Here is a 23695-nt window from a genome sequence, read left to right on the forward strand (position 1 = left end):
GAACTTACTTAAATTTTTCCAATTGATCCACTAATGTCCTTTTCCTAGGCTAGGATCCAATCCAGGATCACACCTTCTGTTTCCTTTTTTTTAAAAAAAAAATAATAATAATAATTATTATCATTTTGGCTGCGTTGGGTCTTCGTTGCTGCGCATGGGCTTTCTCTAGTTGTGGCGAGCAGGGGCTACTCTCCTTTGCAGTGCGTGGGCTTCTCATTGATGTGGCTTCTCTTGTTGTGGAGCATGGGCTTTAGGCGCGCGGGCTTCAGTAGTTGTGGCATGTGGTCTCAGTAGTTGTGGCTCATGGGCTCTAGAGCGCAGGCTCAGTAGTTGTGGTGCATGGGCTTAGTTGCTCCACGGCTTGTGGGAACTTCCCGGACCAGGGATCGAACCCGTGTCCCCTGCATTGGCAGGCAGATTCTTAACCACTGTGCCACCAGGGAAATCCCACTGTTTTCTTGTTTCTTAAACCTTCTCTAATTAAGGACAGTTCCTCAGTTTCTTTGTCCTTCACGATGCTGGTATTTTTTAATTGTACTGGTTCCTTATTTTATAGAATGTTCTCATTCGTAACCTATTCATTTTCAAGCTTAAGCAACCAAATGTGGTTATTCCCTGAGATCTCACAGAAATTAGTGGCAGAGCACCTTGTACACAAATAAAAGACTGCTAATTTTATGGAGAGTTCATCCCAAGGTTTCAGAAAGCATGTCTTCCTGCCAGAAGGGTGACAGTTGATACAAGTAAATTGTATCAACAATTTGTATAATATATGTAAATTATATATATACTAGATTATTGATTTCCTATGGAGTCTTGGGTTTTATGCTAAGCCCTGGGACTATAATAGTGTGCAAAACCGAAAACGGTCTCAAGCCCACAGTTTTAGCTTCTTTTTGAGTCCCCCCAGGACTTTGTAGTGTTTTGGAGGACATGGAAGTGTATGCCTATGTAAACACAAAGAACATTCAGAACATGGCTAGCAGCAAAGTGCTCTTTCAAATGAGATTATGCAAAAAGACTGGTTTTAGACAGAATGAGTTTTATAGAAGGTGAAAGGGAGTAAAGCATGGCGACTGATGGAGAAACCCCTAAATACAAATACCATCACCATCATCGGAGAGATGGAGGGACTGGTAGGTAAGTAGGTGGTCGGTGGGTGGGTAGGTAGGTAGATAGATAGGAAGAAGAACTAATATATCTATGTTTATCTGTATTTATAGATATATCTAAGGCAGATCAATCTGTTGATCTATCACACACACACACAACCCCACCGCATGTCCTCTAGTACCCTCCTGGCGTCTCTCCCAGGCCAAGACACATTGGCTGTGCTCTGGGTTAGATCGAGGTGCCAATTCACAGAGACAAAGGGGCAAAAGTAGGACTCCCTCAATCCCTCTCTTCCCAAAGACACTGGTGAGAGTTCTGACAGTTGCGGAAATCTGGGCAACTTGCAAAGAGAACAGAAGGAAGAGAACGAAAGAAGAGCAAAGCGAGAGGCAGCGTGCGGGAGAGCGTGCGGGAGAGGGAGGGTCGGCAGTTCTTGCCGGGGGTCTCCGCCAGCAGCCGTGCCCTCTCGGAGTGCGTGCCCCGCCCCTTGTGGCCCCACGCGTGTGCTCCGTAGGCGGCCGCGCCCGGGTCTCCGAGACTCCAGCCCGCGTGGTGGCGCCTTGCTCCACGTCGGGGCCGCCACCTGCTCGTCAACGCCTCCGCCAGCCCCCACCGCGGCCCAACTTGACTGAAGTTGGGGTCCTGAGCGCCTGCCCACTACAGCCGGCCGGCGGAGAGCCCCGCCCCGCCATCCCAGGTCCGAGACCCCTTTCCGTTCTCGCGATGGGAAAAGTTGGCGCCAGGGGCGGCTCCTCAGCCGGGCTGAGCGCGCTCCTCGCGGGCGCGGGGCTCGCGATTCTTCAGGTACCGGGTACCTGTGGCGGCGGCTCCTGCTGGTTCCTGTGGTACCAGAGTCCCGACCCCGGGGATCCCCTCACCCGTCGCCGCGAGGACGGGCTCCTACCATCCCGTTCCCTTCCCGAGCGGGGCGCCATGAGCAGGAGCAGATGGAGCGGCAGTAGCCGCCCCTGGGGACTTCGGGCAGCCGGAGCGTAGGCTCCGGAGCGAGGAGAAGAGAAGCCGCAGACGTCAGGGATGGAGGCGCGGAGGCTGACAGCCAGCCTGGGAGCGGTGTTAGGGGCTCCACCACACAAAGGCTGCTCCCTTGTCCTGACCGCCCCAGCCGGTGAGTAGAGAAGTGCTGAGGGGGCGGGTCGAAGAGGTGAAGGGCGAGGGGTGGTGGGCTTTAAAGGGGGCTGGAGAAGCCGGTGTGAGGCTTCTGACTGGGGGAGTGTGCAAAATGGAGCCTCTGCCCACCTTCCTGAGGAACTGTATCACCTCAGAACGTGCCAGCGTCCCTCCCTCAGGGACTTCCATCTTCTGCTCCCAGCACCAACCCTGAGAGAGACTGCCAGGTTAGCACCTAAATCCTACTTCCAGTCACAATGGCCGGTGGAGTCGAAGACCAGGCAAAGAGTAGGATATTATTAAGTATTTGGAGTGAGGGGGTCATAGGGTTAGCTTTTAGGGCAGTCCGACATTCCCTGGAGTGATTTCCCCTTTACTTGCCACAAGCTTACTTATGTCTCTAGTTAAAGATGTATTTATAGGCTCGATGAAAGGGGATGAGAACTGACATGGGCAATCATTGCCGTTTAGTGCCATTCTTATCTCTTGGCATTTAGGGGTTGCAAGTTACGGAGAGAACCTGTATCACCTTCTGAAGGCCCCAGCGTGTGTGTGTGTGTGTGTGTAGAGCCGGGGCTTTGTAATTTGTGCATTCTTGATTGTTCTCCAGTGTGATCCAGTCCTAGAAACATCAATACCCCAGTGATAACCGCTGATCTCCACCACTGCCTGACTTTCTGCAGTGAAGAGCGTGCACACACAAAAAATTGACCTTTTCTTATGAGGTGAAAGAGATTAATAGATTGCAGGAGGCTGACACTTAGGGACAGGGGGTATGTGATGGGCTTCTGCTGGACACAGAGAGGTCATTGAGGGTGAAAGTGGGTGATTTGGGGCCATGCCAGGAGAGGTTTTAGATTTGAGGTAATAAATGGGCACCTCTTCAATCTGTCAAAGCTGTCAACAGTGAACGGGGAAACTCTTATTGGCAGAAATAGTAAAACAATAGCTTTTCTGGTAATGATTAAAAAAGAGTGTTTAAAAAGTGTGTGAAAGTTCTCTAGGCTACCGTAAAGCAGGTATTGAGAAATTACGACCAACAATAGACAAAAAGTAAACACATATATAGATAAGTGGGGATTCAGTCAGGAAACTGAGCGTTTACTCTTTGGAATATGCACAGGTTATCCAGCCCAGCTACTTCTACCGTGCCTTCATTTATGAAGGAATCTCCAGAAACTGTCCCAGAGACATAGCATTGAGTTGTGCTCGTTGTTAGCTTTTGAAATAAATGTTTTGAACATTTTAGAATAAATATCTGCTCATTAGGAATTCTGTTGGTACATAGGTATAGATAGTATTGATGCAACTCATGATACCAGCACTCAGTACTGACAGCCCTATGCCAAGAGCAATCACCTGACCTAAAGTCTGGCATTGAGGACACAGTTTCTGGTTCGTACGTTGTTCATATACAAGTTTACTAAAATAATTGCGGTAGATATTCTCTCCATCAAGCTCCTGGACACCTTTGCCCTCACTCCCTTCTTTAATAATCACATCTTTAATATCATTATCACTAAAATTATTCATCCCATTTAAATTTGAATTTATAAAACTTTTGCACTTCTTCAGTTAGTTCCTTCAGAATTTCTGGCTTTAAAGGGAAGATTCAGACACATCAAAGGACTCTGAAAAAGAAACATGCTGTTATCTAAGCTGCAGAGTATCCCTTACCTAGTCCTGAAAGGTTCTGTATAGAATAAGACAGAGAAAAAATACATCTTTGTCAAACCAGATGCTTGTTCATTTAAGAAATGACTGAAATGTATTGACAGATTTTGTGTGTGTGTGTGTGTGTGTGTGTTACATGCATGCTCATATATATGTTTGTGCTTACAAGCCAAATAATGACAGTGTGGGTCAAATCATGGATGGGTGGCATGTAGTAGTCCAGTAAGGCTACTTATTGTAATAAATAATAGGAGTGGTGACTATTAATGTTTGAGCACCCAAAAGTTGCTAATTAGTGAGCTTTCTTTCTTGTCTGAAGTCTTCCATTTCTTAATGCCAACCCCCAACACACACACTTTTTTAGTACATATGTACATGTCCTCATAAACAGAGCTAATCAGTTTCATCTAGCCAAATTTATCTGTCTGAGCATAATGGAGAAAGTAACGTTTAAAGTTACTATTTTTGTCAGTTGGAGTATGGGGAATCAGAGGAAACAGATAGAGGTGACTTGAAATAGAAAGCAAGAATGGAGATTTGAATTCTAGTCCTATTTATCATGTACCATCAGCGAGTCGATATAATGATTTGAGTTTGAATTTCTTCATCTGTAAATTGGGGTCCATGCCAGTCGGGATTAGTTGACAGAATCACATATATTGATACAGATAAAAAGGGCATTGTTGGGCTTCCCTGGTGGCGCAGTGGTTGGGAGTCCGCCTGCTGATGCAGGGGACACGGGTTCGTGCCCCGGTCCGGGAAGATCCCACATGCCGCGGAGCGGCTAGGCCTGTGAGCTATGGCCGCTGAGCCTGCGCGTCCAAAGCCTGTGCTCTGCAACGGGAGAGGCCACAACAGTGCAAGGCCCGTGTACTGCAAAAAAAAAAAAAAAAAAAAAAAGGCGTTGTTGTAAAGTCATATACACGTGTGTGTCACTGCCATTCCTAACACTTTTTTCTCTCCAGTCATTAAGAGGAACAGTTCATCAACCCTAAATCTGAAGACAAAGTCAGAAATTCATAATTTGCCACTTAGATTTCCTCCCCCAGAAAGAGATGGGATGCAGGCACCACACATCTTTTGGACCTGTCTGATCTTTAGCTAAAAGCCAAGGCTAAGAAAGACTAACGATTATACTAACACCTGAGTTAAAAATATTAATTTATGGTAATTATAGGCTACCCATATAACTTGTCAAGAATTCTGAGTGGCTTCTTTGCCTCCCTCTTTTTCCTTCCTGTCTCCTTCCTGCTTGGAGCAGCCATTGGTAGATGTAATTTTTGCTGTGCACATGATGAGATCTTTCCCTATTCTATGAGTGTGTGTTTGTGTGTTCAGAGGAATTCCCAAAATTTGAGAGCCATTATTTAAACCCAGGTACTGATATTTGCATCCTTGTCATACAGGACAGCCCTTCTTGATGGAAATGTGTACAAGATCTGGACCAATCTGGGAATCCCATGGCATCAAGGATGCTGAGTGCAGATAATTTGTCAGGGGAAGAACATGCTGCTTCTGCACAACTTATTTTATACATGGTCTAATTTTATAGGATGATATTTACTGTCTTGTGTGTGTGTGTGTTATTTTTTCTTCAACTGAGTTCCAAAATGGTAACCAGCATTAGTTCATTAATCCCTATGAAATTCTTATTAGGTAGGTAGTAAGCATTAATATCTCTTTCTCACATTTTTACGCTGCATATGATTGAAATATTTTGTTTTCTCACCCCCGTCTCTTTCTTACTGGCAGTGTTTCTCAAAAACAGTCATCTGCAATATGCTATTTAACTTACATCATTATGATGGTATTAATGCTGCATGTATCAAATGCTGCATGACTGTCTGATTGTTGGACATTGCATGTCTTCTCCTTCTGATATTTTTAGACCTGAGATGTAACCACACAACCTTGGTAATTAAGCTAGGTCATTTTTTGTTTTGGGGGTTTTGGGAGTTTTTTTGGTAAAATGCTTTATTGTCATCATTTATTTAATTGTCACAATAATCTTGTGAGGGACACATTCTCACACCCATTACACAGATCAGCAAACAGGTTAAGAAAGGGTAAGTAACTTGGCTAAGGTGTTAGGGAGGGTGAGGAACAGAGCATAATTTGGAACCTCCTTTGATCTGACTACAAAATCTATCCTTGCCTTACAGATTTTAATGTAGAACTTAGAAATCAGGACCTTTTAAGATTGTAAAATTATTTATCTTGAGTGGATTTCAGAGGAGGCTGAGAAGAGGTAAATCCTGGTTAGGAAAGCTCTACCTCCTTGTGAAAAAGGAATGTTTTTAACATGTGCCTGTCACATTTCATTCCTTAGTTCCAAAAGTGACTGCATTGTTCCCCCACTTCATCTTTAGAGAGTCTTAAAATGAACAATTGGGTGATATATTGAGCATAGGGTCACAGGCAGATTTTGAGATCTGGTCTTGTTTAATACATTTCTGAGTTAACAACAAAATCTGATTTTATTTTGACATTGGCTGTGAAAACTGGGTTTAGTGATCATTTGTGTAAGATCTTTTCACCTGATCTTTTTTCTTTTTTAATAAATTTATTTTATTTATTTATTTTTGGCTGCGTTGGGTCCCTGTTGCTATCCGTGGGCTTTTCTCTAGTTGCAGAGAGCAGGGGCTACTCTTCTTTGCCGTGCGCAGGCTTCTCATTGAGGTGGCTTCTCTTGTTGTGGAGCATAGGCTCTAGGTGTGCGGGCTTCAGTAGTTGTGGCATGCAGGCTCAGTAGTTGTGGCTCACAGGCTCTAGAGTGCAGGCTCAGTAGTTGTGGCACATGGGCTTAGTTGCTCCACAGCATGTGGGATCTTCCTGGACCAGGGCTCGAACCCGTGTTCCCTGCATTGGCAGGCGGATTCTTAACCGCTGTACCACCAGGGAAGCCCTCACCTGACCTTTTAAATTTTAATAGAATTGGCTTTCTTTAGCAAAACTTTAGCAAACTTATATTTTCCTTTTCTGATCAAGGCTCTGGTCCTGATCAAGAATGTAAATGCAGTGTGGCATGGAAGGCAATTTGCTACTGAGGAAAAGAAGCATAAGATGTGGAGGCATATGGACTTAGGTTTGAATCAGATCTCCTTACTAGCTGTCTTTAATATAGGGAGACTGTCTGCTGTCTGCTTTCTGCTTTCTGATGACGCATAGATGGTTGTTTCTCTGACTGTCCATCCAGGTCTGACACAGTGTTTTAGTGTCTTCAACTTGAGAGGGTTGAACACTTTGTACTTATAAGTCAAGTTCTGGGGAAATAAAGGTGACACATTGATCTATGCCCTTGACTTGAGAGTGAGCAAATCTTATATTTCACATGATTAGGTGTGTCCCTATTGTTCATGTACATACGTATTTATAGAAATTCCTGAAATTTGAATGCCACTATTTAAATCAGGTACGGGTATTTGCAGTAAGATATAAAGGTGTAGTTGTTTGTTTTACATCATCTTTGTGTTGGCAAATGTGGACTCTCTAGCTACAAAATGCATAATTTAAGAATAGAAATTAACCCCTTTTTGAAATTGCTAGTACCATCTAGAAAAGATAATTAAATATTGACTCTGGGAATGATTCACATTTTTAGAGTTATGAATAGAGTATAACTGGGCACAAAATACATGGAGTGTCTTCTTTATTTATGATGTTAATAATTGCTAACATTCAGGGAGTACAAACTGTGTGCCAGGGACAAGCCAACAACCTTATATAAATTATCTTATCGACTTTTAATTCTACAGATATTTGCTGAGCACCTAATTTGTTCCAGGCACTGATCGAAAGGTGTGTGTGAAGTGGTACAAAAAGTTACGAACATTCCTATGAGGCAGTAGAAGATCCTTGTCGTCTGATGGCAAAACTGCTGAAGAAGTAAAGGTGAGATGGGAACCTTCTGGCTGGGATGGTTGTGAAGGCTCATGGCAAGGGTGATGCTTGCATTGGACCATGAATAGTAGTGAGAACTTTAAAAGGGGAGTTTGGGGGCTTTCCTGGTGGCACAGTGGTTGAGAGTCGGCCAGCCGATGCAGGGGACACGGGTTCGTGCCCCGGTCTGGGAAGATCCCATATGCCGCGGAGCAGCTGGGCCCGTGAGCCATGGCCGCTGAGCCTGCGCGTCCGGAGCCTGTGTCCCGCAACGGGAGAGGCCACAGCAGTGAGAGGCCTGCGTACCGCAAAAAAATAAATAAATAAATAAATAAAAATAAAAGGGGAGTTTTGAGATGACTCTTAAGTACATGGTAGGCAAAAGGACCACAAAAGCAAGTGTGGAGAGGAAAGAGATTACAATTTCTTAATCTGTGACCTCAATTTTGAATGATTATAGATATATTGCATGCCCAATGAGAAACTGAAAATCTATGCCAAGAAAAAGATCTGTGCCATCCCTTAAAGATTTGATTGCCCTTATTTGCACATTTAAATCTCATCTTGGATGTTGTAGCTTTTTTTCTATTATGACTTCTTTCTCAAACACAGTTTTCAAAAAAAAAAAAAAATAGACTGTCATTTATTTAGTAAACTCTGTCAGAGACATCCTCAGCCAGGCTACCCAGACTGCCATGTTGCTTTATGTCTTTAAATTTATATGCAAATTCTGTGACCTGCCTTTTTGTGTATCTTAATTATTGTCCTATACCTCTAGAAAGTATGGAGACTACACCTTTGTCTCCAGAGGGGAAAATGGACAAAGAGCATCCCTGCAGTGGCCAAAGGTGATGGCCTGAAAGAAGTGTGAGGAGGAGCCAGACTCCTCAGAATATACTGGTTTCTGCAGAGGGGGGCGCTCTACTCAGATCAGATGGTTGCAATAGTTGAAAACCTTGGCGAGAAACAGAGGTGAAATCCTGCTGTTCAAGGTTTACAGTGAAAGAACAGAGCTTATTTTAAAGTGTAGGTAGGGATAAAAGGACCTGAATGCTCTTACATGAACTTTTACATGTACATGAAAGGTCTCATATCTGTCTGCTGAGATCTGCTGAATGTTTTTATACTACTTAAATCAGTACCTTTGCACTGTTCGAAATGACTCACTTTTGAAGAATTTGGTCATGTTACTTCAGTTTTATTTTTATCATAGTCCTAAGAGATTAGAAGGACAGATATGATTATTACCTACTTTTTGTGGGAGATGAGACAGGCACCACTGGATTACCTGTGTGATTTACACTTCAGTTGTTGGAGGAAGAGGGGCTAAACCTTAGGACACAGCATTCCACTGATCCCTGGACTTGCTCAGGCTTTTTCTGCCATTGGTTTGAGACAGAATTTATGTTTTGGCTGAAGCCTGCACTCCTGTCCATCAGGGACCTCGGTGGTTGGGGAGAAGCATGGAGATTGGGCACAGGAGAACCTATACAAATTACATGTGCTGAGCTTTAGAGTAAGTTGCTTGGTCCAGGTTGATTTGTGGGTCATTATTAGCCTTTAAAAAGGGCATATACCCTGAGAAAATCATAATTCAAAAAGAGTCATGTACCACAATGTTCATTGCAGCTCTATTTACAGTAGCCAGGACATGGAAGCAGCCTAAGTGTCCATCGACAGATGAATGGATAAAAAAGATGTGGCACGTATATACAATGGAATATTACTCAGCCATAAAAAGGAATGAAATTGAGCTATTTGTAGTGAGGTGGATGGACCTAGAGTCTGTCATACAGAGTGAAGTAAGTGAGAAAGAGAAAAACAAATACCATATGCTAACACATATATATGGAATCTAAAAAAAAAAAATGGTTCTGAAGAACCTAGGGGCAGGACAGGAATAAAGATGCAGAAGTAGAGAATGGACTTGAGGACACGGGGAGGGGGAAGGGGAAGCTGGGATGAAGTAAGAGAGTAGCATTGACACATATACACTACCAGATGTAAAATAGATACCTAGTGGGAAGCAGCCACATGGCACAGGGAGATCAGCTCAGTGCTTTGTGATCACCTAGACCAGTGGGAAAAGGAGGGTGGAAGGGAGATGCAAGAGGGAGGAGTTATGGGAACATATGTATATGTATAGCTGATTCACTTTGTTATACAGCAGAAACTAACACAACATTGTAAAGCAATTATACTCCAATAAAGATGTTAAAAAAAAAAGTGACCATGCACAGCATTGCCAAGATTTACTGCAAGCGAGGTGCCATTGCCTGTTGATACAAAGGTTATTTTAAGTGCCCACCATTGTAAATGAGTCATAAGTGCCTTCTTTTGCACTTGTATCTAATTGAGACAGGGTGGGGGGGGTGGAGGGGGTTTTACAGACAAAGCATAGAGGAGTTTGCTGAACACTGACAACTCTGCTCCACCCAGATGTGCTATCTACATGATAACAGAAGCTGACTTTTAACAATAATAAAAATCTCCCGTATCTTTTGAGCAATTCTCTGCAAGCACATTGCAGAATATCACTACGTTATTTACCTCACAACAACCTTGTGAAGTAGGTATTATCTGTGTTCTAATACTGTGGAAACCCAAGGCCCAGAGGAGTTAAGAAAGCTGCCCTAAATTACCTGACCAGTGACACATCCGGGATTTGAGTTATATTCTAACTTTGACACTAAAGTTCTTTCTACTGGATCACGCCGCCCCTGTGTATGGGTTTATTTTGGGGTTCCTTAGAGAAATTTTTAAGTCAGTTCAGAGTGATGGTAGGGAGAAGTCTTGGCATGAGAGGAAAAATCTTAAGTGTGCCCCTTTTCAAGTCACCCTGTTCTCAGGTCCCTGGCCCGTTTTATTCCTTTCCAGTTATCCCTGTGAATGACTCGCATAGTGTCACTAATGTGTATTGTCTCCAGCTTGTTATCCTGGAAGATTTGTGGAAGCTGCCACTTGCTTTCTCCCTGCTGGCTGCTGACCCTAGAGAGGCAGCATGGACACCATGGACACTTGCCTTAAGATAGGGCTACTGAGACATATTATCAGGTATTTGGCGAACAGTATTGGGTTGGCCAAAAAGTTCGTTCAGGTTTTTCCCAGAGCCAAAGGTTTGAGGGTTCTGGTCACCTTCCCTAACTAGAATGACGGAGGATGTGGAACCCAAACTCATGGTCCATCTGATTCAGGGCTTGCGTATTTGGAAAGCAAAAGGTCTTTGGTTTAGTCCTTCACTTCCTACCACTCTCAATTAGAATTATGAAAAGGGCATTTGTCACCCGGACTTGGAAATTCTGTCTCTAATCTCCACCTGACATGCCCTGTAATTTGCCCAGTGGGTCGAGGGATTTTGAACTGGGCTCTCTTACAACAAAACTACCTTCAGGTAAGATCCTGAGGCCCCTGCTTTTAAGTGACTATCCTTTACCCTTTGAATTGTCTTTGTAACATTCTTGGTAAACAATTGACCATATAATTGTGAGTCTATTTATGAATTTCCTATATTGTTAAAATTATCATTGTTTTTCTTAGGGAAAAACACACCATCTTGAGTCCTATTGCTTTACAGGAAATCTTAGTTTTATATAATAAATAAACAAACATATAAAGTTTTATTGGAACACAATCCCATTCATTCATTTTTACGTATCATCTGTTTTTGTGATACATGATGCAACAGCAGAGTTGAGTAGCTGTATTGGGTTGGCCAAAAAGTTCGTTCGGGATTTTCCGTATGGAAAACAGAGACCATATCTTCTATCTGACCCTTTACAAGAAAAGTTTGTTGACCACTGGTCTAGATCATGGGGAGGAGATTTTTAACCATTCCTTTCATATTTGTCTATGCTGTTTTAAAATTTTTTGCCATGTGTATGTATTCCTTTTGTGATAAAGCTATTAAAACATTTTAAATGATTGTGCTACATACTAAAATGTAGCCTTTGCCCTTGAGGTTGCATATACTGGTGGGAATAGACAGCTATACAAACAGAAAAATTGCAGTTTAGAGTGATAAGTGCCTAATAAGCATAATAAGAATTGTGAAAAGTACTATGAGGACAAAAATGGGTGGGGAGCCAACTAATAATCCTCCTGGGAGAAGGAAGGAATGATTTTATAAGAAATTGGTATTTGAGCTGCCCTTTATTTATCCAGGATTAGGAATTTGCAAAGCAAGGGATGATTGGGAAGAGGAGAGGCTATCTATACCCAGTTTTCCCTCTTTTTTATGAGAATTAGGTCCACCTTAGTGGTTCTTAGGACATGTAACAATATGTGATCGATCATTCTTCCTTTAGACTCTCCTCCATCTCCATGCCATTTGGAACCCAGACTAACAGTCTTTAAATATCATGTTTGATTTCCTTTTTCCTTTTAAGCATCGTGTCTCTGAGTAGACCAAAGAATGAGCTCCCAAACAGATAAAGACTCGCCTTGAATCTTAAACATTTGCTCTCTTATCTCTTCACAGTAGAATGTCACTAGCATGGTGTGGCAGTTTCTGCTTGATATTTGTGATGTTGCTGCTTCTGCACAAGATGGAAATGGGTGATCCTGTCATCTTCTTGGGCCTGTGGCCTGAATCAGTGTGGCTGTTGGGGTGATCATGACAAGTTGGTTGTCATTTTCTATTAGTGCGATGTTGCTTCCCTAGGTGGTGTGACGGTATGTGATAGAGGGAATGACATCGCCGTATCCACAGTCACCTTGGTATATACGTGTAAATGTGAGGGATGGTGTACCTAAATTAGGTCAGTGCATAGCTCATGATTGTAACCTCAACAGCTTTCTCAAAGCTCCTCCCAGAGAAAAAAATTAACTCATAGAGGACTTTACATTTTTTTTCCACAAAGACTCTTGTCCATCTCTTCTTCCTACTATGGATATTTTAGTTTTTTAAAGGTAACTGTACATTAAAAAGTATCATCACTGCACTGCTTGTAGGATTTTCACAAATGAACACACACACAAGTGTAGCCAGCACTCATGTCACTGCAGCGTTCCAGAGGCCCCGCTAATACCCTTCGTAGTCAGTTCCCTACCCTAGGATAACCTTTGATATGACTTCAAATAGCATAGGATGGTTTTAATTGCTTTTATACTTCATATACAGTTTATATAAGTGGAATTCAATTCTATGTCCTTTTTTATATCTGGCTTTTTTAAATTCAGCATTATGTTTTTTAATTTCTTCCAAATTGTATTTATTTGTGAATTACCTGAACTCTGTAATTTGAGATTTATACTCATATGTGTCTTTTTGATGAACATATAAAAAATAAAATGGGGGAGCCATTCAGAGTCCTCTACCCCCACCCTCCCACAGTAAACTATCAGTAAGTCCTCTCTACCAACAAGTGTCCTAGGGATACTATGAAGTGAGAGATTTGTTTATTTAATTTGTTATGAATTAATGAATGAGAAATGAAGCCTGCCCCTTCATTGCTGATTTTCTTCTCTCACGTCTTGCCTCCTCAGAGTTATCCTTCATTTAAGCATCTCAGGAGAGAACTTAAGATTGGAATGGGGTCTTGATATGGGAGACTGAGAGGGTATAAGAAATGGTGTATAAAGAGCATAGAGAATATGTGACTGTTTGTGATTTGACCAATGCCTCAGAGCACTGACTTTTTTTTTTTTTTTTTTTTGCCGTATGCGGGCCTCTCACCATGTGGCCTCTCCCGTTGCGGAGCACAGGCTCCGGACGTGCAGGCTCAGCAGCCATGGCTCACGGGCCCAGCCACTCTGCGGCACGTGTGATCTTCCTGGACTGGGGCACGAACCCATGTCCCCTGCATCGGCAGGCAGACTCTCAACCACTGCGCCACCAGGGAAGCCCAGAGCACTGACTTTTAATGCTCCATTCCCTCTGGAAGTTATGAATGTGGCTAGTGGAAAAACGTAATTAAGAAACCAGCCTGACTATAGAAAACACAACTTTTGATTGAATTTGGTGGGTTTCTATTAATAGCAATATTCAACTAAAAGTATCAGGGCTATTTAGGTAATGGCAGGGACTTTCTTTCACTGATGGATTATCTGAAGAGGTATTATTTTCTATTTCAGAATGTATGGTGAGGTTGTTCCAAGAGTTGGCACCTCTGTATCCCCAGCGTCTCTGTCTGCTGAGCCCCTTGCCAATCTAGTATGTGTAGTTGGCTTCCAGCTCAAGTTCATTTCTTCTGAAAAACTGCTGTTTTAGACTCTTGGTGTTACAGACTTCATGTTGCTGACTTCAGAGCTTCACTGAAAACATCTCTGTGGAATTGCTAATTCATAAGGGCTGGCTGAGTTCATTCCTTCCATAGTGGCTGCTTGTGTGATACATATTTATCCTCTGTATAGATGTAGATATAGCTCTATCTCTATCTCCAAAGGCTCTTTTTGGAAAGGCTTGGCTCTACCAGTTTTACCTCATCTCTAGGTTTTGGGTTCCTCATGGTCTATGAGAAGGTAACATGGAGACCAAACCTTAGAGATGTCAACTCGCTTCCTTGAGAAGGCCAGTTACTTTTGTGGAAAGTGATCATAGACATCAGTAAAATTATATGAGGGAGACTAAAACACCTCATTATAGTAGAGTCAGGATTATCCTATTTATGAGCTCAATTTAATTAATTATTAAAGGCTAAGACATTTAGAGAAAATTTTAACAGCATTCTATTAAGGTCAAAGTGGCTAAGATTCAAGTTTAAATGGTTTTAGCGATTGTGTTGTTTCAAGAAGTCTCTTCCATTTGGGGAGGTAATCTAAGATGTGAAGTGGAGAGGCCTGGGCTAAGGGTCAAAAGACTTACGTCAGGTTCATCCTCTGCTATACACTGGCTCTGAGGTCTCAAATATGGCACTTACATTCCACAAATAAGGAGATAAAAATACCATTTCCCGAGTCAGCTTCCCATAAGCTATGAGAGCATCCGACGGTGTGAGGGCCTGACGCACTGTAGATGTCCAGTGAACTTTTGGTTCAATTATATATGCCCATCTTCTCAAAGAGAGTTTGTTCAAGAAGTTACTATGAGCCAGGAAGTTTCATGAGATGCTAATGGTCATGATTTGTGAGCGTTGGTCCAGGATATTCTTTTTAGATAGGGGGAAGATCATCAGTCTTCTGATCTAGAAGATTGGAGTTTTAGTTCTGATTTGTCCTTCATTTGTTGTGAAATTTTGGGGCAAGTCACATAACCTTCCTTGAGTATTCAGTTTCCTCCCCTGGGCTATAAGAATAATATCTTGGACAGTTTACTGCAATTTCTCTGTGTATTTCCTTATCTGTAAAGTAAGCGCAGTGACAGTAGCCATCTCAGAAGATCTTCAAGAGACTAACATGATTCAACACCTGGAAATGCTCTAGCAGAGTGCCTGTTGCATGATGCGTGCTCAATAAACGTTAACTGGAATGATTTTCACTTCTTCCTAGAACTCACTTGAATGAAATCACCAATCATGGAAATTGGAATGCTGAGTATGCTGTTAATACAGTGTTAATGCCATGATAGTTATCTGAAGAAAAAAAAAAGGAAAAGAAAAAAAAAGGAAAACCTGTCTACCTGTCTAATGCTCCCAGTTTTATTTTACTGGAATTTTCTCCTTCTCTTTCTCTCTCTCTCTCTCTGTCTCTTTTTTTTTCTCGCCATGATGTCCATTTGTGGTAGAGCGGCAACAACAGCAATAACAACTACAGTCGGGGGCCAAACTGCCAGAAACCAAGGATGAGAAAGACTACCCCCCTCCTTGCCCAGTCCTCTTCTGTGCCTCGGGGTTTTCTCTGGCAGGAATGCTTCACTTATCTCCTCAAGAGCTGCAGAGCTGGGAGCACAGCAGTTTTCCTAGAACCAGAGGCAGTAGGCGTCTGCTTCCCTTGCAGCTCATGTTCTCACTCAGCAACCAAGCATGTCTTTATCCCAGCGGAAGTTCAGACGGCCTTTCCCTTCCTGTCTCAGCAGCTCCTGCCCCAGCCTCAGACCCAGTCATGACAAGTGTGGCTGCTGTGTGGAGCATGTCTTCTGAGCCCCTCAGAAAATTCAGAGAGCCTCTCAGAGAATAAAGCTTTGGATTGAACTGTGGCTTCGGCCATGACTCTTCTTCCTAGCAAACTGTGGTGCTGGATGAAACGAGATGCAAACTGTAATCCAGTCACAAAGGCCAAAGGTTGAGGAAGAAATTGCCGTTTCTCCTTCCTGCTTGCAACTCAAGAGTCTGTCTCCCGAATCCTTGTTAGAGTTATTGGTATCCTGGCTTTATACATATACCCTGGTATTTGAGTGCATATACTGGTGCTCACAGCATTGGTTTGAAGTTAGTGGTTCTGTCACCGCTCTAGCTGTATGACTTGGACATTCAGTTAATCTCTGTGAGTCTCAGCCTTCTCACCGGTATGATGGGAGTAGTCATGTCTGTCCTGCTTACCTGGTCAAATAAAATCTCAACTTTGGAAGTTTGAAACCTTAGGGTCCCATACCTGGGTAGGAAGCTTGCCTGTTATTTAACACAGCTTTTGTCTGCTGCAGGTGACCATCCCCTCACCAGCCTCCTGCACAGATGATCCTCCAGCTTCAGACTGAGGTCTGACTGGTGGGGGAGCTGCCCTCCTCAGGAGCTCTGACTGTGAGAAAGTTGTGCCAGGCTGAAATATGAACCCTCCAATAACTTTTACCTGCTGGTTTCTGTTTCATCTCTGGATCCAACAGTACATTTAATCTCAAAGTCTTCCGTATATTGAAGACTACTGTAAAAAAATACAGTCAATTTTTTAAAACTGGGTATCAAGTCATTTTTTCAGTTCCTTTGCCTGCTCTGCCCTTGAGATTCTGATCTGGATTGACTACGTGGAACAGAACATGGTGCCCGGTGTTCCTGAACATTCTCAAGGGTCCTTGTGGCATCGGTTATAAAATTTTTCCTGATGATCCCTAGAAGAAAGTGTGATTATTACTAATGATAGGTGTCCCCACACATAGTGGGTCTACTCAAATCCTAGAGCCATAATTGTAAAAGCAGGTTTCTTAACATGTTTTAAATTATTTTAACTTGGAAATAATTTCCCTCTCTATTACCTTGGATTATTTTTTATTCTGAAAAATAATAAAGATTAATTAAATTTAATAAAAGACCTAGAAAAAATATCTAAAGAATAAAATGAAAGTTATTTGTAACCCATCTATTTGTAAAAAAAAATAAAATATTTTTATACCTTACACCTTGGTCATGTTTCCACATATATGATTGTATATTTATGTGTAATTGTTGAAATTATGTAACATGTGGTTATGTGGCTCTGCACTTTGTTTTGCTGTCTTATTGAACATTGTATTGTCTTTCCCCGTGTCATTATCAACTATTTATAAGTATCATCGTAATGGTTGCGTCATAATATTCTATTGAATGAATATGCTGTAATTTACTCAATGAACCCTCTGTTGTAATCCCTAATTTGTAGCCAATTTCCAGGAGCTTCAGGGCTATTCTTTGAGAAATGGAAATAAGGGAGAAGGCAACACCTCTGGATTCCCACAGCAGGATTTTATTTTCCAAGTGCTGGGGTAATCCCTCCACTCCTCTCTTCCTATGTAGGCAGAGTTAACAGGACATATAGATCAGATCCTGTCAGAGCTGGAAAGCTAAAAAAACAGGTTGATTTGTGCATATGTATTAGTGTGTTGTATCCTCACTTCACAAATTCAAGTTTAAAATGCTATACTGGTGATTTCGGTAATCAACAAGATGTTTGGATTTGTTTCATTTACTGATGCAAACGCGCCCACCAAGGGCTTGAACTGCCTCTTTCCTCTGATATCAAGGATTTTCCCTTGGTCAAGGAAATTGAAGAAATCCAAGTACAGTATCAGGGAATTGCTGTCCTTCAACGTCAGGAAGAAAACTTTTAATGCACTGGAACCCAGAGCTGGAAATCGAAGAAAAACAGATTTGTCTTCCATTAATATGATTTGGGACGATGTTAGAGCATAGCTCTGGCAGCAGGGAGGCTCCATTCTCATATAATCAGCTCAGTCATCTGGGGTCATTATTAAGGGGACAGTATCCCCACTCCTTTGTAAACTTGTAGAACCAATCACCAAGATAAGGGAATAGGAATCTCCATTGTCTACAAACTTCCCAAGTGAATTTTGTTAGGTAAATTTAAGAAATGGATTCTGACCCATACACAGAAAAAGGTTTCTAGGCCATCAACTTAGGCTGAAAGAGAATTGTCCTATCCCTACACCTGTATTTCCAACAAGTCGTAACACCTTAGATATTGAGTTTTACTTTGGATTTCATCTTTGGTGATTATCAAGATTACACAACTGGAAAATAGTAGCTGCATAAACCTATAGCAAGGGTGATGGAAGGGGTTTTTTCCAATTAAAATGTTATCATTTTTGAAAGAGGCATCCCACATCTCCCCAAAGGCCCTGCCACTAGTAGAAAACCAGCTGCATTCCTCCATTGGGGCCAATTCCACCCTTGTGGAATGGGTAAAAACTGTGTGTCTTCACCTCTGGGGACTGGCTGGCTTGAGGCAGTAGCATATGGTTGACTGTTGAAACAAATAAAAATAAAACCAAACAAATTTCTGGTTGTTTAGCCCCAGTAGAATTCTCAAAACCTAATACAAAAGGCTAAGCCCAGACAGCTTCACTCCATCCGTGCCTTGCCTCCAGGCCAGGGAAGCATTAACCTTATTGGGCCTGGTCGCTGGGGTGCTTCCAGCACTATTCAGATTTTTCTGATGTCACAGGTTTCTGTTTGTGCAAATGAGAAACTGCAAATTGTGTATCTCATGTGCTTATTAGGAAAGATGAAAAGTCAACTGACCAAGACGACCTCCTGGTGCCAGTAGTGAGGGCGCCCATATCTGATGGGCAGTTCCTCATGGTGCTGGGCTGTGGTGAAGAGGCATGAAAGTTCTATGTTATTCACTTTCCCGTGCTATGATTTCAACAGCCAGGGGAACCAGGTCTTAAAACCTCTAACTTGGGTCCTAACACAGACAAAGATAATAGATAGGAATTATCTTATGAAAAGCAGGGCAGGAAGAAGTTTATGGGAAGCGGAAGTGGGAGAGAGAGATGGCCAGTCTTTTCACATTAAAAAAAATGGGAAGTATGGGTATCCTGAGTCTGCAAATTGTGGGCTGCTTGAAAATAAGAAAAGTTTCTCTTTTCCTTGTTGGGCCACCTGCAAGGGCGTTCATGCTTCCTGTTTCCTGAGCACTGTGAGGCTGTTGGATTTCGTGGGTGGGAGATGTAGGCACCTGGTTCCAGCAGAGCAGGCACCACTGTAAACTAGGGTATCCCTTCGTTGAAATGTCTCCTTCAAAAATGCAGGTGGACCTCAAGGCCATTTGTCCATTGTGTATATTTCCTGGAGCATTAAGGAAATGAGAAGCAGGTTTCTTAAGCATCTGCCCATTTCTCCTGTGGAGGAGGAGAGAGGCGTAAATGGCCCCTGTGAGTTAACTCTGACTATGCTGGATCCATGAAAAGCCTTTACAAGAGCAGCTGGTCTCTCCCAGAGGCTGGGAGCCAGTCAAGCCCAGAGGGTTATAGGTCTTAAAGACCCTTTAGGTAAAGGGTATAAATGCTGAAGACATGGCAGGCTCAGTGCCCTGAGCAGGGCCTGAGAGAACAGGTACATGTTCTAAGTAGGAGCAGAACCATGGGTCACAACTAGTGTGGGCACAGCCGGCACAGGACAGACTATACAGGGACCCAAAGAGGAGGACAGGAGCCAGTGGGACAAAAATTCCAGAGGCAGACCAAAATAGGTGCTCCTAAGTCTCATAAAAAGCAAATGACTGTTGGAAGTTGCAAGGGCAGGCCTAGCAAGGAGGGTGGGGCACAGAATAAGAGGTCTCTTTCGATCTGAGTAGCCATTTGTTTCATCCCAAGAGCCTTTGTGTACTTCATCAGGCAGGGATACCGTTTGGAGCTTAGGGCACCTTTGGGCCTTACATGTGGTATTAAATAAAAGCATCCATGAGGGATGGGGGCTTCCCTGTCCTGAAGGAAGCACAGCTTGGGATTCCCCTCCTGGAAGCCCCACAGATGGTGGCAGAGCAAAGACTGCTGTCTCCCTGGAGTCTGTTCTTAATGTTTGTGACCACAGTGTCCCACTGTGCCCCTCACACGCAGGAGTCTTTCAGGAGAGTTTTGCTCAGTGGATGCTGGGTCTGTCCCCTCTGCCCCTCTGAGCAAAGTGCTCAGAAAAGAATATGAGAAGTTGGGCATCAGGAAGCTCTTAACAAGGACCAGACCCACCTCCAAAGGGCATTGACATATTGCTACATTTTTTTTTTTTTAATATGCCTTGGGGAAAAAAAGGAAGAAAGTTAGCATCTGACTCTTGATATCCTCTAATTTTTCTTTCCTTCCTCCTGAAAGTTTTGGGGAGTTTCATACTAAAAATGGCAACATAACAGCAACTATAAAATACTTATTTCATATTTTCTTGCAAACTTTTTGCTCCTATTTTTCTTTTGTGATTGTTGAGTATGATCCAAGCATAAAATGACTGCACCAGTTGAATGCTCACTCAGGACTGAAAATTTGGATGGGGGCAGCCCCTTGGAAACCTTGTAACTCTGGCCAGTGGCGGAAAAAGAGTCCGTGCTCCCATGTGATGGTGATTACTCACGATGGCCTGGATCTCATGACACTGTGTCTGATCAGTAAACACAAAAGAAGCGCTGTGCTTCCTCTCAGGCATCTCTCTGCCCACAGTGCCATCTCCCCCATTGTCAGACGAACTGGTCTCAAGCCCTGGAGGCTGTGCCTGTTGGAGAATTTGCCATTGATGGTGCTTTTGTGGCAGAAGTTTTGCAGGCGAAACACACCTCCCCAGTCTGCCCTAACTTGAGGAGAAAACTCTGGCATCATCTCCTCAATCTGCCTGGCTTAACTGATTGCAAACCTTGTTTTCCTTTCTTATAGCACTTTTTTTTTTTTGCTGATTATAAAAGCAATATGTACTTGATATAATAAATATTAAGCAACATAAATTATACAAATCTAACATGACGATTACCCATTAAGCTGCCACTTATGGATAATCACCATTAACTAGTACATGTTCTTCCAGTTATCTTTTGAGGCTTTCAGGAACATACAGAATGACTGCATGTGTATTTATAAAATAATGTTTAAACACACAAACATACAGAGATCATACAATGTATATTATACACTTTGCCTTTTTTTCATTGGCAATAGATTTGAGTCATTTTTTCTTATCCATCCATGCAAATCTACCTCATCCTTTCTTTTTAAGTAATAGATCTTATTTTTCAGTTTTAGAGTCATAGAAAAATTGAGCAGAAAGAACAGAGTACCCAGGTAAACACTCTGCTCCTCATGTACACAGCCTCCCCTGCATTCATCATCCCACAACATAGTGGTACATTTGTTAATAATCCATGAACAAACATTAACACACCATTATCAACCATAGTTTACACTAGGAATCATTCATTGTGTTGTACATTCTGTGGGTTTTGATAAATGTATAATGACATATACTCACTATTATAGCATCATACAGAGTAGTTTCTCTGCCCTAAAGATCCTCTATGCTCCACCTCTTCATCCCTTCTTATCATAAATTCTTGACAACCACTGATCTTTTAATTTCTTCATAGTTTTGCCCTTGCCAGAGTGTCATATAGTTGGAATTGTACATTATGTAGTCTTACCAATTGGCATCTTTCAGTTTGCAATATACATTTAAGGATCCTCCATGCCTTAATATGGCTTGATAGCTCATTTATTTTCAGTGCTGAATAATATTCCATTGTATAGATGTACCACAGTTTGTCTATTCACCTACTGAAGGACATCTCCCTTGCTTCCACATTTTGGAAATCATGGATAAGGGTGCTATAAACATTTGTGTGCAGGTTTTTGTGTGGACCTGATTTTTCAGCTTAGTTGGGTAAATACCAAGGAATGTGGGGGCTGAACTGTATTATAAAATACATACAGTTTTGTAAAAACACAAAATGCCAAACTTCCTTTCAAAGTGAATTGAGCCTTTTATGAATCTTCCTTTGTTGATGTATCTAAAAAGTCATTTCCAAACTCAGTCATTTAGATTTTCTCCTAGGAATTTTATAGTTTTGTGTTTTACATTTAGGTCTGTGATCCATTTTGAGTTAATTTTTATGAAAGGTGTAAGGTGTCATGTGGATTTGCAGTTGTCCCAGCCTCATTTGTTGGGAGACTCCTGTTTCCCTGGAATGGCCTTTGCTCCTTTGTCAAAGATCAGTTGACTCTTATGTGTGTGAATCTACTTCTGGACTCTGTATTTTTTCCCATTGATCTATTTGTTTAAACTTTTGCCAGTACCACACTGCCTTGATTATAGTAGCTTTGTATAACTCTTGAAGTCAAGTAGTGTCAATCCTCCAACTTTTTCTTTTCCTTCAATATTGTGTCAGCGATTCTGGTCTCTAGCCTCTCCACATAAACTTTAGAATCAATGCATTGATGTCCACAAAATAACGTGCTGGAATTTTGACTGGGATTGCGTTGAATCTATAGATCAAATCAGAAAGAACCGACATCTTAACACTGTTGAGTCCTCCTATTCATGAATGTGGATTATCTCTCTGTTGAGTTTTCCTTTGATTTCTTTCAACAGAGTTTTGTAATTTTCCTTATATAGCTCTTTAAACGTGTTTTGTTCAATTTATACCTATTTCTTTTTTTTTTTGGATGCTAATGTTAACTCATCCTGTTTAATGGCTGCAAAATAGACTATTATATGGATGTGTTTAAGAACGCTCATTCATTCTTAAGTGCATCTTTACTTTTTTTTAATATTTATTTATTTATTTGGTCCTGCTGTGTCTTTGTTGTGGCATGTGGGGTCTTCAGTTGCGGCCTGCAAACTCTTAGTTGCGGTGTGTGGGATCTAGTTTCCTGATCAGGGATTGAACCCGGGCTCCCTGCATTGAGAGCACGAAGTCTTAGCCACTGGACCAGCAGGGAAGTCCCAAGTGCATCTTTAATTTGGATGATTTAAAAAAATGAACAAACAAAAGCATAGTTCATTCACCATCCACCACCAAATCAGGGATGGTGATACATTACTTTGTCAAGCTGGAGGCCCAGATAATAAAGGAAACCAATCTATATTTATCACGCAGGGTGACAGTTGTCAAGTATACCAGCATAAATAGCAGCGAACTAGATTGTATGAAGTGGGTAAGCCTACTCTAAAATAAGTACTTAAAAAAAACTTAACCTGGTATATAGATAGATAGACAGACAGATAGATGTGTGTGTATGTGTGTGTGTGTGTGTGTGTGTGTGTTTCTAAGAACCACTGATTCAAAATAGCATAGTGGAATCTTAACATTCTTCTACAATAATTCTCAGGTTACATTTGTAACCAAGACAGGGAAACCTAAAACTGTGTTTCACAATAGTAGTCTAAATTTTGACCCATTAGAGACCATTTCAGGATACCTTTGATTTATACTTGCTCAGATCTCTAATGTACTTCATAAGGTTAGACTGTAAAGGAGGCTTTTCCTTGAACATTTAGGAAGAGTTTTAATTTATTATTTGTCTGGTGTCCCCTTTAAAAGTCTGGAAACCTCCTCTTTAGGATTTAGGCAGTTGTCTCCATGATATCCTGAAGGCTTTTCTGTCCCACCTGCTCAGGAAATGTGAGCCCTGAGTTGTAGCTGATTTGAGGTTTAGACAGACTGTAACTCAAATGTGATGGCAACTCTACTGTTTGTTCACCAGACTGTTAAGCCTGTCATTTCCCAAGGCAGCCTACAGAGCAAAGTTTTATTTAATTGTTCAAGCACAGGAAATAAAAATATCCAAGTCCTCTGCTTGTCTGAAGCTTTTTTCCTGGACCTTGTCATCAGCTATTGTTTAAGT

General features: G+C 42.0%; 1 protein-coding gene across 1 annotated transcript; it reads left to right on the forward strand.

The window, feature by feature from the left end:
• The first annotated feature begins 1079 nt into the window (after window positions 1-1079).
• On the forward strand, window positions 1080-17111 carry LOC138414309 (uncharacterized). Its single transcript, XM_069541532.1, has 4 exons — window positions 1080-1136; window positions 1414-2239; window positions 7671-7806; window positions 15220-17111. Exons 1-2 carry the CDS (start codon window positions 1080-1082, stop codon window positions 2107-2109), a joined length of 753 nt encoding a protein of 250 aa, XP_069397633.1. The 3' UTR covers window positions 2110-2239; window positions 7671-7806; window positions 15220-17111.
• Window positions 17112-23695: the final 6584 nt, after the last annotated feature.

The sequence above is a fragment of the Delphinus delphis genome, chromosome 16 (genome assembly GCF_949987515.2).
Source record: "Delphinus delphis chromosome 16, mDelDel1.2, whole genome shotgun sequence".
NCBI lineage: Eukaryota > Metazoa > Chordata > Mammalia > Artiodactyla > Delphinidae > Delphinus > Delphinus delphis.

Excerpts from the sequence above, each read along its gene's own strand:
- LOC138414309 (XM_069541532.1), top strand. The coding sequence starts at position 1,080 with ATGGAGAAACCCCTAAATACAAATACCATCACCATCATCGGAGAGATG. Across the intron at positions 1,137-1,413 it reads TCGGAGAGATGGAGGGACTG|ACACTGGTGAGAGTTCTGAC; the intron begins GTAGGTAAGTAG and ends CTCTTCCCAAAG.